General features: G+C 38.7%; 1 protein-coding gene across 1 annotated transcript; it reads right to left on the reverse strand.

Moving 5' to 3' along the window:
* Positions 1 to 887: 887 nt before the first annotated feature.
* CHCHD4 (coiled-coil-helix-coiled-coil-helix domain containing 4) lies at positions 888 to 15,065 on the reverse strand. The gene is made up of 3 exons (XM_081939658.1): positions 14,734 to 15,065; positions 10,690 to 10,788; positions 888 to 1,973 (listed from the first exon to the last, which is right to left on the reverse strand). The coding sequence occupies exons 1-3, from the start codon at positions 14,753 to 14,755 to the stop codon at positions 1,678 to 1,680; spliced, it is 417 nt and encodes a 138-aa protein (XP_081795784.1). The 5' UTR covers positions 14,756 to 15,065; the 3' UTR covers positions 888 to 1,677.
* Between the last annotated feature and the right edge of the window lie 201 nt (positions 15,066 to 15,266).

Consider the following 15,266-nt stretch of genomic DNA (forward strand, 5'->3'; position numbering starts at 1 on the left):
CTTTCCCTGCCTATTTAGGACTGCGATAGCTTGTCCTATTGGGCCAGCTCTATTTTACGAAGCAATTTGTTTGATTTAGAGTGTCCAATTGAACCAATTAATTTTTTTAAATTTAGTACTCACAATCACTGGGAACCAAATTTGAGTCTTTTGGACCTTGTTGACTGAGAGGAAACTGGGAGCCAACGGGAGAAGCCGAAGGCTAAGAAGTTTTCTCTCAGTCAAATGGACCAATCAGGCTGTAATAACCCTTCAGTGACCCCTCCCTCCACTCTACTGGAAAACAGACATATCTTAAGAGTTCTGTTTAATGGCTGATAGCATTACCCCAAAGCAGTTTCCAATAGCATTCTTGCCAGAGATGTCTTATTGACTAGATGCTACAAAATTGGTTATATAACAAATCTTTAAACAAAGGGGGCAACACCAGCTTGATAGTCAACCACTGATTTTCCTTTGACCTGTCCTGGTTGAGTCCTATTCACAAATGCACTCCCATCCAATTCCTCAGGACCTGTTTATTATACTCCTGCAATATTTTGTAGCAAAATATACTTTAAATATGACAGCAAACATCATTTGGGGTGTGTATGTAGGAGCAGACAGCAAAGTACAGGGTGGCTGAAAGGGCAGAGATAAGTAGAGATAAGTGGTGGTGGTGGTGGGAGTTTAAGTGCATAGTCTGGTCATAAATGTGGGCCAGTTACCAAATGCCCACATTTTGATCATGTGACCATGGTGCATTGGCCTCAATTTTAAAGACAGGTCATAACTATAAATGGTGACTGAATGGTCATTAAGTGAGGATTGCCTGTTTGCCCATTTGAACAAATCAATGTAGCCTGTCACACAGACCAGTCATTAGCATTAACAAAAGACACAGAGACTTGTATAAGGTAAAAGGAATTCACTTTTAATATACAGTCAAATCACAATACCTATGGAGAGGTTTGTTACCCCTGGTAATATTGCAATTGTCCTATTAGGGTCAGCAACCTGCTGGGAGAGGGAACAAAGGAAACTCCTCAAAACAGGGATTATTAGGAACATTAAGGAACCCAGTGACCAATGTTTTTCTCTAGACTGCTCAGTTACAGATAGGCCTGATCAACGTTTATTTTAAAATGGAAAATCAATATACCAAGATTAATTTTCTATTATTAGAAATTAATTATACATGCAAACGTTCTGTGCCATTAAGCACATAAGGCTGACTAACTGAAAATTTTACCCAGATTTCTGAATCTTTCTGGTTGTTAATAAATCTATTATTTATTAATAATTAACTAATAAATCTGTATTAATTTTCATCATATAAAATCTTGAAGAGAGCTACCAACTGACATTTTGCTGATCCAGTATTCTTGCTTTCCTAAAAGAGCTTTAACCATTGCTGTTCTTCAAATCAACCTATAAACTGAACATAACTGAAAAATGATAAAGCACTGGTGGTGTCTACGTTTCTTCTATACTGACTCTACTGCAACGTTTAACATTTGTTAAAACCATAGGGCTGAAGCTGCTTCTTCACAGTGAGTGAGTTCACATGATACAGTGTACAGAAGTGCATTCCTTGTGGGATCAATGGGGTGGAAAGAAAGAAAGGAGAGAAGATACTCTGCCCTATCTAAATGTCTCTGAATATGGAAAGGAGACCACAGCCTCCATGCTCATTCATTAGCTAGACCCATCTTTTTCTTTGCCCGCTGAAGGAGTAGTTTCTAAATCTTTGCTTTGATTATCTTCTTCATCTTCATCATCATCATCATTTTCTTGAGGATAAAGATCCGGGTATTTCTGCATACATTCTTGCATTGCACGAAACTGGTCCACACAATCTGATCCCTTAATTTCTTCCTTGCTATAATGAAAACAGGAAAATGCTGACTTGAATTGTTCCCCACAAGGACCACTAGCCATTCCACCAAGGCATGGGCAATTCCAGTTGATATCTCCGTTAGGCAATATCAAACCTTAAGAAGAGAGGGAAAAAAGATAGTAAATCACAAAATTATTTTATATTGGGACTTACATAATGGCTGGGTTCACACACAGCACAGCATAGATTCTTTAGCTTTATTCAGAGTCAAAGTTTAGTCAATACAGATAAGGAAGGCCAAAAATTAATTACAGCGGCTGACTTGAAATGTTTATTAATTTCAGTTTTTATAAGCTGCTACACTCTGCAGACATGCAGAACCAAACAGATTACGTTTTACTGAGCATTATATGTGATCCAAGTCATTAAGCTTCATTGTGTATAGGAACCTAAGTGATAAATTCTGTACGTATTTTGGAGTAACAACGTATTACTTCAATTAACATATTGGAGTGATTAACATATTTTTGATCTTTCTTAAAACCTTAGTGGTCACATAGGAAAACAAAGGATAAGAGCAACTTTGTTTTTAAAGTTTATGGCAAAAAAAGAAAAGAAAAATGGATGGAAAATATTAAGCCAATGAAAAAAAAGGCTTTTGTTCAAGGCAGCAAGAATAGTGTTTTGTTTTACAAATGAGAACTTACAGAAACATTTCCCTGATTGTTCAGATCTTTTGTAAGCACTCAAAATATACATGCTATCAGTTTTCAGAAGTCAACTTTCCTTTATCTCACTAAAATCACAAAAATCAACAGATGCAGCCACTAAAATCTGCTGTTGCCTGTCTGACATGAACTTGGATGAAACGACATCAATGGTTTTAAAACTTGTTAAAAATTATTTGTGAACTAATGTGCAATAAATAAATGGTTGTAAACATAGAAAGACTTATCAGATACATGAAAACGAAAAGAAAGATAATCTGTGTCAAAAAGAGAGAGAAAAGAAATAATCTGGATTTCCTAGATCATTTTATTAATATCGAAAGTTGCTATCCTATTATGTACATAACTGATCCTAAAGGAGAAAAGAAACTGATGACATTGTGTGTAATTCATAGAAATTTTTGCACATTTCATTTTTACATAACTTTTATGCAAACCTGTTTCCTGTGTTGATTTGGATGTAACATAAAAATAATAGTTTGGCATCTTATGCATAAACTTAGATCTTTTATTGCCTCACACCCCTTGGCAATCTGTATTAGAAGATTTTAGAAGTTTTTTTTTTCTTCAATTATCCATTTTGTTATATTGGTTATGTAAAAACATTGTTTCATAAAAATCCAACCTGATTGTTTATTTGAATCTGGAACTGGTTAATAATATATCTATCTATGTAGATTCTCAATTATCCAGGTCATAGTTGTCCCAAAGGTGCTTTTCTTTTCTTTTTTCCCTGAAAACATTTTGATTCTCATCAAAGAAACTTCCTTAGTTCTAACTCCATCGGAGGGGAAGGGAAAGATTTAACAGCTTTTTGGGACTTTTTTTGGGGAGTCCCAAGAAGATTCCACACCAGTTTGCATTCTGATTCAGGTGACTCTGGGGATAGAGATAAAGCCCCAAGTGGCTCAACGACTCTCAGAGAGCTAAGAACCCTTAAAGTACTAATAACCAGATGACTGCAGATAATATAAATCCTTCCATTCCGTCAGAACTGAAGCAGCTTCTTGGATGAGAAGCAAAATATTTTCAAAGAAAGGGAAGTCCAATTGCCTATTGGAAAAGCACCTTTGGGAGATTAATAATATATATATAATACAGCTAGCATTGTAAACCATAATTTTAAATTGGCTTATTTTCAAAATAACAATACATGATGTCATACTTCATCATCATTATTATGCTCCGATACAGACATAAGGACAGCAAAAGCTTTTTGTTTCTTTCTTGTGGCAGTGCCAGAAAAGGGAACGGGAGCATGAACGAACATGAAGCTCATTCGGAAAATACAACTCTTCAGTTTAGCATTAGAGGGAGGTTCAGTCATTATCTTGGTTTAATGGTAAAATAGAAAAAAACTGGTTGGTCATGTCAGGGAAACTATATAACCTGGAGAAGAGATGGCTCTCACACACACACCCCTTTGCCAATATATCAGACAAGCTACAGAAACAGACAGGTAGCCCTTATTATCCCTTTTTTTGTATAGTGCTTGAAATATATAAACCAAACCTCATTATTTGTTTAGTATATCTGTTATTGGCAAGCTTTTTGTGTACTTTATGTATATGCAGAATGGCAGACAGATCTTTGCACCATGATATGCATAGAGCATTTTTTGCAGCTTTGTTATCCATTCTTTTGTTTGGCTACAAAAGAATTCCCATAAATAACAAGGGCTCCCCGCAAGATTTCTACCAATATACCATCCTGCTTGTGTCTCTGCTTGCGAAAGAATTGGAGGGTCTTAATATAAATATTTATTAGATCTTATCTAATTTGTTACCAAAAAGGTACTATCTCAGATTAGATACTCTATTATTAATCATTCATTAAAGCTGATTATTATGCTGGTTATATTTGTTAATTATTGAATCCTCATTTGATTTTAATAATGATTTGAAGTGCTATAAAGACAAGGAGACTAACATTACTTCAAAAACTGTATTTAATTTTATACAGCTTGCAAATTAGTTTTCTTTTAACTCCTTTATTTCTTTTTCTGCTGTTTTCGTTGTACTTTCAACGTTTTGTTAACTTAAACATTTTTCCATATTAAATATTAAGATTACGTGAAGGTAATAATTTCCAAGTAATATTCACATATTAACATATTCCAAGGAAAAATATTTCTTTCTTTCAATAAGCAGTTTTGTTCATTTTTGTAGTTTGCTTTTAAAGTCTTAACTTAAGTTTGTTCTTATATGATAAAAATAAAACTTACATGAACATTCAGTTCGTTATAAAATCCATTTTGCGTGATCTCTAATTTTCGTACAGATTTTTTTTAAATTGGCATATTTTATAGGTATGGCCATTGAAGAGACATATCACAACTATAGGAAAATTGATCACTAATTTTGGCTTGTTGAGTGGGCTGCACATTGGTATGTAAAGTTAGTTTTTCATAGAGCACAAACCAAAAAATTCCTCAGCTACCATTGCAAAAAGTCAAATAGTAACAAACATAAAATCTACTTGATTCTCTAATGTACTAACCCCACAGGGGGGAAAAAAACCCCAGATGGTTCATAAGAGCAATGATGCCCCAGGAAAGCTGAAAATTGGTTCTTACAGTCACTTGTGACACACAGCTGCAAGTAGATTTATAGGATTAATTTGGTTTCCATTTCTATAAAGTCAATTGGCACTTCTATTGGAAACAAGGAATTGCTTCTTTAAAAAAATTGCATTCAGCTTTTCACGTTGATTTTCCTCTGGACAGACCTGCTTTTCACTAAGGCAAATAGAAGGGTGGGGAGGGAAGTTTCATTCATTCTTTGTATTTGTGTGTGTATTCATGGCCAATAAGCAATTTTGCTTCAAATCTTTAGAAGCTGTGGCAGGAGTCACAAAGCAGAGATCATTTCTATCCATTCTAAATGCTCAGTCCTGGCTCTTGGCCAGCAACGCAGCCTGTCTGAAATTAGAAAAGCTGAAAGATGGATTTCTGCACATCCTTTGGCTATAATATACAGATGGCACTTAAGGTCTAAGGGCTGGGGAAAAGGGACTAGCGATTTCTTTTCATCTCAAGAAGGGTGCAAGGTTAACTTCAATCACGTCAAGGCTGAAAGTCATTTTCAGTGTCTTTCTGTGAAGTATATGGGCTAGCATGCTCTAAGAATGGCTGCTTCCAATTATATAACTGAAATTACGTTTCTGACTAAACATCTTCCCTAATACTTTATATCATTTTGATGTATCTTCCTGATGTAGCAGCCCTTGCAATAACCTCATTTAGTAGGCAGCACTTAAACATATTGTTTCATGTGACAATATTTTGATCGTTAATGAATCAGAAAGAGAGCTCAGGATGAGAAATAACAAAACACAAAAATAATGAAAGCATGAAACAAATAACACAGGAAATAAATTTGATACAATAAAAGTGATACAATAAAAACAATTATTGAAAAGTTTTATAATTTGCTCCAAAATATGCCACAGCTTATACATGGGAAATGTATGATAGGAAATGTATTTTATTAAGAGTTCCAAACAAAACAGTCCCACTTTAAATATTGTCTGTCTGAGCAGACTCCACTGTCTTCTGTCAAAACAAAATCTGAAGTGTTTTGTTCTCACATTAAAGCAAAATTCTTGGAACATAACTATGCTTTATTTCAACTCTGAAACACTCAAACACTGACAGTGGAATATCCCATTTTAAGTTTGTTTTTTTAGCTGCAAAACTCTCAAAACACAATCACCCAAATCTTTGTTCAAGTCCAAAATAAAACTGAGTGCTTGTTTCAACCGCAAAATGAAACTCCTATCTTTTTTTCATTCAAAATGGCCATTTTGGGCTCAAAATGTTTTGCTCATCTCTCTTACAATCTCTCTTGTTATGCCTGCCAAGGTGCTAAGCATGAGTTGGATTAAATGTATTATAAATGCCTTGTTATTCCTATAGCATCAAGATATCACCATTCTAATATTATTTTTATAAAACTTAGATTAGCCATGTCCCCCCAAAAGGCATAGGAGTAATTAAGGGAGGACTACCTGCATTGCTTCAAACTATCACTGGAGGTTCCATAAGAGTGCTATCTGAGAGATGGCTTGTGAAATCCCTTCTCTTCTCAAGCTTTTAGCTGATTTTGTATTGCTTTTAGGCTGTTTTCAGCCGTTAAAGACACTGAGCTTGTCAGGTGGAAAGCTGATAGCCCAGGTTCAAGGCCTGAGCACTGTGCACTGGGGTAAGCTCCCATTATTTGCCCCAACTTCTGCCCATCTAGCAATTTGAAAGCATGCAAATGCAAGTAGATAAAGTAGTACCACTTCAGTGGAATAGGTAATAGCATTCCGCGAGCTTCCACATATAGTCATGCTGACCACATGACCATGGAAGTGTATTTGGACAACTATGGCTCTCTCTCTCTCTCTCTCTCTGTTAAGAAACAAGAGATGAGTACCGCCCCTAGAGTCAGACATGACTGGACAGGAGAAGCCATAGTTTTCAATTTAGGCTTTTATTTTTGTACTTTTGTAAAACTCAAAGCTAGTAAAACAGACATAGCTTCAGAGATATAGTCAAGGAAAAACTGGTGTTCAATGTTAATTCAAATGAATCCAGTGTTTTTCTATGAAATACTTTCTAGGCTTTTAAAGTTTGAAATATTTAATTTGGGGGCTTCATTCTATTTACAAAAGCAAAGAATGCCATATAATCCTTTCCAATAATGTACACCCTTCATTACACCAATTTACAAGTTTAAAATATAAGCTGCTTTGCTCCAGACAATACATAAAATTAGTGATGTCCATTACCAGCCAAATCCATGTGACTGAGGTATATGCAGGGAAATAAGGCTCAAACAGGATCTTATCTAGAATACAGCCAACATAGCTATGTTTGAACTGTCAGTGAGCAAATGCTGCCCTCTAGTGATAAGACTGAAATACAGATTTCCCACTAACATTTTGAAATATTACTTGTGTGCCACCTGACTTTAAATGACTCAATTCAAAACTAACTTTTGTAAGTTTGATTGTAGGAAATATGTCAAGGATATAGGAGCATATGTTAAATATAACTAATTAAAAAACACTAAGTATATTTCTCACTTAATTGATAAAACAATCTGTTTTTGTTTTCCTGTGAAAATGCAAAATGACAAATCTGCATGTTTTTCTTTAATACTGCTAAACAGAGGCTCTCCAACTTTGCCATAATGAATATTCTCCATACATTATAAATGCCTACTTCTATCTTATTCCAGGTTAATGAGGATGAGATGTATCTCATACCTCTAGATTCATCAGAACTCCCCTTTTGAATGAAATGTGAATAAATTGGAGCAAATGGTAATAATCTTAGCACACAAGGGTATGTAAATGAAAATTTGTTCTCATGAAGTGTAAACAGGCTGTTATACCTCAATAGGCTGAAAGTCATTTATTGCAAATTATGAAATTATGTTTTCTTATGAAAACATAAGAAAAACAATATCATCCACAACATTTGCATACATTCATATTGAACATGGAAGAGTTAAAATACCAAAAGGATTACTCTGTATAGCCAAGAAGAGTTATTTAGATTATGTCTTCATTTCAAAAGGTAATTTAAATGATTGCCTGCTAGTTTTTGCATAATAGATGAGTTATAACATCCGTTCAGTGGCTATTTGAAATGACAACAGTACTGAACACAGGGACTTACAGCTGGTATTTGAAGTTTCAGCTATTACAGTACTCCTGTGGTCATATGAACACAATTCAGGTGCCTGGCAAAAAAGATCCCACTTATGACTAGATGCAGCATCCTGCAGTCACATAATCATTTGTGACCTTTCCTGCTGACTTTTCCAAGCTAAATCAATGGATAAGTGTAGTTTCTCCTGGGCTTTCTTTGTGCACCTTTTTTCCTTCGCACAAACTCCCACCTTTTTTCCTTGGCCTCCTTGTGATTGCTCACACACACTACACATTTTGTTTGTCCTCCCTGCAATGGCACCTATGATCACATGGACTGTGTGTTCTTTCCCTGACCTCCTTGTGATCACACATGTATATCATGTTCCCTAATGCCTTTGGATTATGGATTTCCTGTCTGGCTGCTCTCAGTGGGTCAGATTAGGTAATCCTATCTCTTCAGTGCTTATTCTTAACACTGGATTGCACTTTGAGTCCCTTACTCTATACTCTTTATGTGCATAACTGCATTCCCACTCACACTAGTAATACTATTACTAAATTTGTAGATGATACAACAGTGGCGGGACTTATCTCCGGGAGGGGGGATGAGTCTGCCTATCGAGATGAGGTGGACCGGTTGCTTTCGTGATGTGGAGATAATAATTTGGTCCTTAACACCAATAAGACCAAGGAGCTTACAGTGGACTATAGAAGGAATAGATCAGACATCCAGCCCTTGCTTATCAATCGAAGCCAAGTGGAAGAAGTGGCCAGTTTTAAGTTTCTGGGCGTTAGCATAAAAGAGGACCTGACCTGGGGCACTCACATTGCAGCACTGGTCAAAAGGGCCCAGCAAAGATTATACTACCTGAGACTTCTCAATAAACAACAACTGAATGAAAAATTGCTGGTGACTTGCTACCGTTGCACCATAGAGCGTATTTTAACTTACTGTGTATGGTTTGCCAATTGCACAGTGACAGATAGGACAGCACTCCAGAGGGTTAACGTCAATGCCCAGAGGAACATTGGTTGCTGTCTCCCCTCTTTGAAAGAGGTTTATAGCTCCCGCTGCCTTAAGAAAGTTCAAAACATTCTCAAAGATCCATCTAATCCTGGGCACCCTCCCTTTTTAAAAAAACTATTACCATCTGGCAGACGGTAAAGGATAATAAAAACAAGGACAAACAGGCTGAAAAACAGCTTCTATCCAAGGGCAATAACCATATTGAATTCTAATGTATAGTGCAATATTATTCCAAGCAGCTGGCCTGGCTCAACTTTGATCTAATCATATCGCTCCTGACGGGTTTTTAACTGGGTATTTTAATTATATTTAATTATCTAGGGGTTTTTAAATACTGTATTTTAATTGTTTTTATTTATCAGCCGACCTCCTCCTTGTGTGTGTCTCGGTATATGTCTCTGTTATATGTTTGTTTTGTCCACATATTTATTTCATGTTTCATTGTACGCCGCCCCGAGTCCTTCGGGAGAGGGTGCGGCTAAGAAATAAATATTTATTATTATTATTATTATTATTATTATTATTATTATTATTATTATTATTATTATTATTATTATTATTATTATTATTTATTAATGCAATATTAGGGGTTTTCAATTCAATTCTATACAATGTGAAGGTTTTATTTTTATAGTTATAATATATACTGAAGATGGCATTTAATTTTGTTGTACAAAGTGCAATGACAATAAAATAAATTAAACTAAACTTTTTCCTTGGCTTCCCTATGACAATACATGCATGCATATACTCTGCACCATAGTCTTAATTTTTTTTCCTACCGGTTCTGTGGGTGTGGCTTGGTGGTGAATCATGTGACTGGGTGGGCATGGCTATGTAGTTATGTGACGGGGGGGGGGGGGATCCAAAGACAAAAACTCACTTTAACAATGTCCTGCTGGAGCAGGGGGTTGGACTAGATGACCTCCCGGTCCCTTCCAGCCCTGTGTTCTTTCAAGGTATCCTCTGAAGCTGCGTCTAGTGCCAAGTTTATGGTCCTCCCTCCCTCTCCTTTTTCTCTCCCTCCTTCTCTCCCTCTCTCTTTCTTTCTTTTGCAGCACCCCCACCTCCTCTTTTTGGTGTAGCAGGCCTCAGGGAATCCTCCTGGGAGCAAAAATGGACCCCCCCCCCCGTTTTTGGCATAGCAGGCCTCAGGGAAGCTTCCTGGGGAACAAAAACAGACCCCAAATGCTAACAAAAAGTTTTTTAAAAATTCCTACCATCACACAGCACAGCTGATCGTCGAAACTTTTTTTTTTTACTTTGTTAAGCATTTTTTTACTACCAGTTCAGGCGAACCGGCCCGAACTGGTAGCATTTCACCCCTGCTTGCACACTTTCTGCTTGATCCCATTGTGTCCATAGATACACAACCAGGACTGCCTGGATTATTATCACTGAGCAATGCAGTCAAGTGTAAATCTCAACATTATTCAATAAGACACAAAACATGTTATTTACATTCCACTAACCATGATCTTCATAAGGATCATTGGGATCATCTGCCACCAGTTCAGCATTGCTTGGAGTTTCATGGTCCTCTTTGGTCACAAATATAATTCTGTCCTTTCCTAAAAATTAAAGGCAAAAAGCATACACAATATTAGAAGAGCAGGTAAATGTCTGAACTGCCATTATCTTCTGAATAGGTTCATCAGCAGATGACACTGGGCCCTGGAGATGCTTCATAATGTGATGTCAGGTAATAATACTGGCTCAGATTAACATCTACCCCAGTTTAGTTTATTGATTATATTATTAATTTAGCTTACTCTCCAGAAGAAAAAAACAGAAAGTTGGCAAAGAATCACGCTAAGTTGAATTTTCTTTCCTGCATATGTTTACTTTGGCAGATAATTGTCAGTACATATATATACTCAGCCTTTATGTAAGATGGTACCACTTCCTACCAGATCTGAGCCGATTATGCCCAGGACTTAGTATCCTTTTCTATGTAAGTTTCTATTGGAAAAACATTTTAAATTTTGCCCTTTATTTGAATAGTTCTACATGTTATCTCTTTTGCCATCAAGTACCTTATATGACTATATAAATATGATAAGGAAATCAATAATATGACAAGCAAAAATGAACTTTAATGTTCTTTCTTATTATTTTTAAAATAAAGACCATGTTTATAGGTGGTCCTCTGGTTATATCAGCACTTTGGGAATGGAATTACTGTCACTAAGCAATGCAATCAAAAGACTGGTATTATATGACCACATCACTTAACGACAGCAATTCCAGCAGCCTCAGTTGCCATTGTACCCTCAGAACTGTGCAGGCATTTCAGCGGGAAGGAGGAGGACTCCCAACAAGGAACACAAGGGGTATGCAGGTGTCACGGCAGGGGGAGGGGTGCCAAAAGCAAGGGTGGGCTGGTGGAGTGTATGGGTGAGCTCTAGGAATACAGGCAGGCTAAGGGGTGCTAGGAACACAGATGGGATGGTAAGGACTGCAGAAGGGCCAGAGGGGATGACAGTTTAATGCTAGGAAGACGGACACGCTGGTGCAGGAAAGTAGGGGATGTCATAATCCATGGTAGAACTCTACGGGAGGAACATAAGTTGCAGGAGCAATTACGGGAGTGATTTGTGACCCTCTCTGTCAGCCTCCCCATTGATTTTGCTTGTGAGAAACTGGCAGGGAAGGTCACAAATGTCAATCATGTAGCTGCAACTAGTATATGTGGGAGCTTCCAGTAATTGCCAAGAGCCCAGATTCCATGGGTGCTGCTACTGCAACACTTGAAACTTCTGGAATTGGTGATAATACTATTTGCTCAAAACACCACTGTAACTTTGAACAGTTGCTAAATGAGAGCTTGTATTCAAGAATTATCTTTATAGTTTGCGAGAATGATCTACCTCAAAGAGGATGTGTGTTGTTGCCAATTTCCCTAGTCACACATCCTGAGGCAGGAGATCGTACTATAGAATTTATTTCCCAATTCTCATTTAGATTTTTTTTGTTTGTTTACAGCTAAGGTGCAGATTGTGAAAACCATCTCTCTCACACACACACGCTAGGGTTGGTGGAAGAAAACAGCATCTCCCTAGAAAACAGATGGTGCCACCACCAAAAGGAGGCAGGAAGAAAATGCCTGGACCTGCAGAGTCAGAAGATTTCTAGGAGAAGATGATTCAGATCCAACTTCTCAGTCTTGCTGCTACAGGAAGGTCCTAATGAAACATCTACATTTATTTCTTCTGACCAGAAAATTGATATTATGACTGGAGGGCCACAACAGCGGGCCACAACAGCAACAGACATTATATAGGAAAGGTAAAGATTCCCCTCGACATATGTGCTAGTCGTTCCCGACTCTAGGGGGCAGTGCCCATCTCCGTTTCAAAGCTGAAGAGCCAGTGCTATTCGAAGACATCTCTGTGGTCATGTGGCTGGCATGACTAAATGCTGAAGGTGCACGGAACACTGTTACCTTCCCAATAAATGTGGTCTCTATGTTTCTACTTGCATTTTTACATGCTTTCAAACTGTTAGGTTGGCAGAAGCTGAGACAAGTTACTTGCTGGGACAAGTAATGGAAGCTCACTCCATTACACGGCACTAGGGATTCGAACTGCCGACCTTTCTGATTGACCACCGCGCCCCATCAGACTGGAATATCAATATCAATAGCACTTAAACTTATAAACCGCTTCACAGTGCTTTACAGTCCTCTCTAAGCGGTTTACAGAGTCAGCATATTGCCCCCAACAATCTGGGTCCTCATTTTACCCACCTGGGAAGGATGGAAGACTGAGTCAACCTTGAGCCTGGTGAGATTTGACCTGCCAAATTGCAGGCAGCTGGTAGTCAGCAGAAGTGGCCTGCAGTACTGCATTTTAACCACTGCGCCAAAGTGGCTCCAACAGAATGGTTAGCTTTATCCACCTATAGAGTCCTTCCCAAAGACCTGGGATAGGCAGATGTTATTTCTCTGATAATGTAAAAGGGTATCGTCGCAGGATGTAGATTGTTTATTAATATTACAGGTAGTCCTTGATTTACAACCACAACTGAGCCCAAAATTTCTGTTGTTAAGTGAGACATTTGTGAAGTCAGTTTTGCCACATTTTATGATCTTTCTTACCATAGTTAAGTGAATCATTGCAGTGGTTAAATTAGCAACATGATTGTTAAATGAATCTGGCTTCCCCATTGACTTTGCTTGTCAGATCGCAAAAGGTGGATCACATGACCTTGGGACACTGCAACCATCATAAATATGAGTCTGTTGCCAAGCATCTGAATTTTTGATCATGTGATCATGGGGATGTTGCAAAAGTCGTAACTGAAAAACGGTCATAAGTCATATTTTTCAGTGCCATTTTAACCTTTAATGGTCACTAAATGAACTGCTGTAAGTCGAGGACTACCTGTATCATTCCACATTTTATCTATCTGGGGCAATTCAAGGCGGTGATAATATATACAGGTAGACATAGACTTACAGCAGTTCATTTAGTGACTGTTCAAAGTTACAACGGCACTGAAAAAAGTGACTTATGACTGTTTTTCACACTTACAAGCATTGCAGCCTCCCCATGGTCACATGATCAAAATTCAGACACTTGGCAAGTGGTTCATATTTATGACGATTGAAATGTTCATGTGATCAGCTTTTAGGACTTGATAAGCAAAATCAATGGGGAATTCAAATTCAGTTAACAATTGTGTTACTAATTTAACAATTGCAGTGATTTATTTACAACTGTGGCAAAAGAAAAGCCGTAAAGTGAGGCAAAATTCACTTAACAAATTTTTAACTTAACAACAGAAATCTGGGGTTCCATTGTGGTCGTAAGTCAAAGACTACCTGTAATATAGGCAATACAGGTAGTCCTTGATTTACGACCACAATTGAGGTCAACATTGTTAAGTGAGACATTTGTTGAGTGAATTATGCCCCTTTTTATGATCTTTCTTGCCAGAGTTCTTAAATGAATCACTACAGTTTTTTAAATTAGTAATCCGGCTGTTAAATGAAGCTGGCTTCGCCATCAACTTTGCTTGTCGGAAAGTTGCAAAAAAGGGGATCGCATCACCTTGGGAGGTAACAATCGTCATAAACACGAACCACTTGCCAAGCCTCTTAATTTTGATTGCAGGACCCTGGGGATACTGCGAAACGGTCGTTCCCTGTGAAAAGACGGTCACAAGTCATTTTTTTTCAGTGCTGCTTCAACTTTGTCACTAAACGGACCGTTATAAATCGAGGACTACCTGTAATACTCCTCCTCCTATTTCTCCCCCCCCTCTCCCGTTAACACCAACGCTGTGAGGTGGGTTGAGCTGAGAGAGAGAATGACCGGCCCAAAGTCACCCAGCTGGCCCTCATGCCATCCTCCATGCTCCTTTCGCCCGGCCCCCGTTTCTGCTGGGCTCCCTATAAAGACCCAGCTGGGGCAACAGACCCGTTTGCCGGCTCTCCTCTCTCTTCCGTTCGGCTGCCCCCAGGAGCCGGCCCGACCGTCACCACCGTCCCTTCCTCCCGCGTCCCCCGGTACCTTCTTGCCTGCAGTAGGACATGTCTGGGCCGAGCTGGGAGCGACTCCGAGTGACCCACTGAACGATCCGCTTAATCCTTCGCGGGTGACCGCTGCAGCCCCAGCGAAGCGCGCGCCTTTGCCCCACGCGGCTACTGCCCCACGCGAGCCCCCTCGCGGCTACTTCTCAACCTCCCAGAGGAGAAAGGACCCCAAAAAGAGAAGCCTTGAAGCCGCCTGAGCGCTTCTCTCCCCGCCAACCGCCTATTCACATCCGCAAAGGAGCTCACGAATCGCGAGGCCTCACGGACAGCTTAGAGCGCGCTTTTTTTTCTTCTCTCCCAGGTGGCCAAAAAAAGGGAGAAGAAACGAACGGGGGGGGGGACCGGAGAAGAGCCGTTATTCATAACGGACTACATGTTCCAGGAAGCTGTGCGAAAGAGCCGGCTCTTCCGGCGTTTTCCCGACAGGCTTTGCGACCTTGACTGGTTCTCAGTTTCGCCTCTCCTTCCCGCCTAAGAAAGTTCAATGATATTCCCAGCAATGCTTTGCGA

Source organism: Natrix helvetica (assembly GCF_964273705.1).
Source record: "Natrix helvetica genome assembly, chromosome: 1".
NCBI lineage: Eukaryota > Metazoa > Chordata > Lepidosauria > Squamata > Natricidae > Natrix > Natrix helvetica.

What these genes read in the sequence shown, in the direction of transcription:
- CHCHD4 (XM_081939658.1), bottom strand. Translation starts at nt 14,755, where the DNA reads ATGTCCTACTGCAGGCAAGAAG. An exon ending in GTCCTACTGCAGGCAAGAAG is followed by an intron (nt 10,789 to 14,733) that starts GTACCGGGGGAC and finishes TTTAATTTTTAG; the next exon opens with GAAAGGACAGAATTATATTT. An exon ending in TGATCCTTATGAAGATCATG is followed by an intron (nt 1,974 to 10,689) that starts GTTAGTGGAATG and finishes TCTCTTCTTAAG; the next exon opens with GTTTGATATTGCCTAACGGA.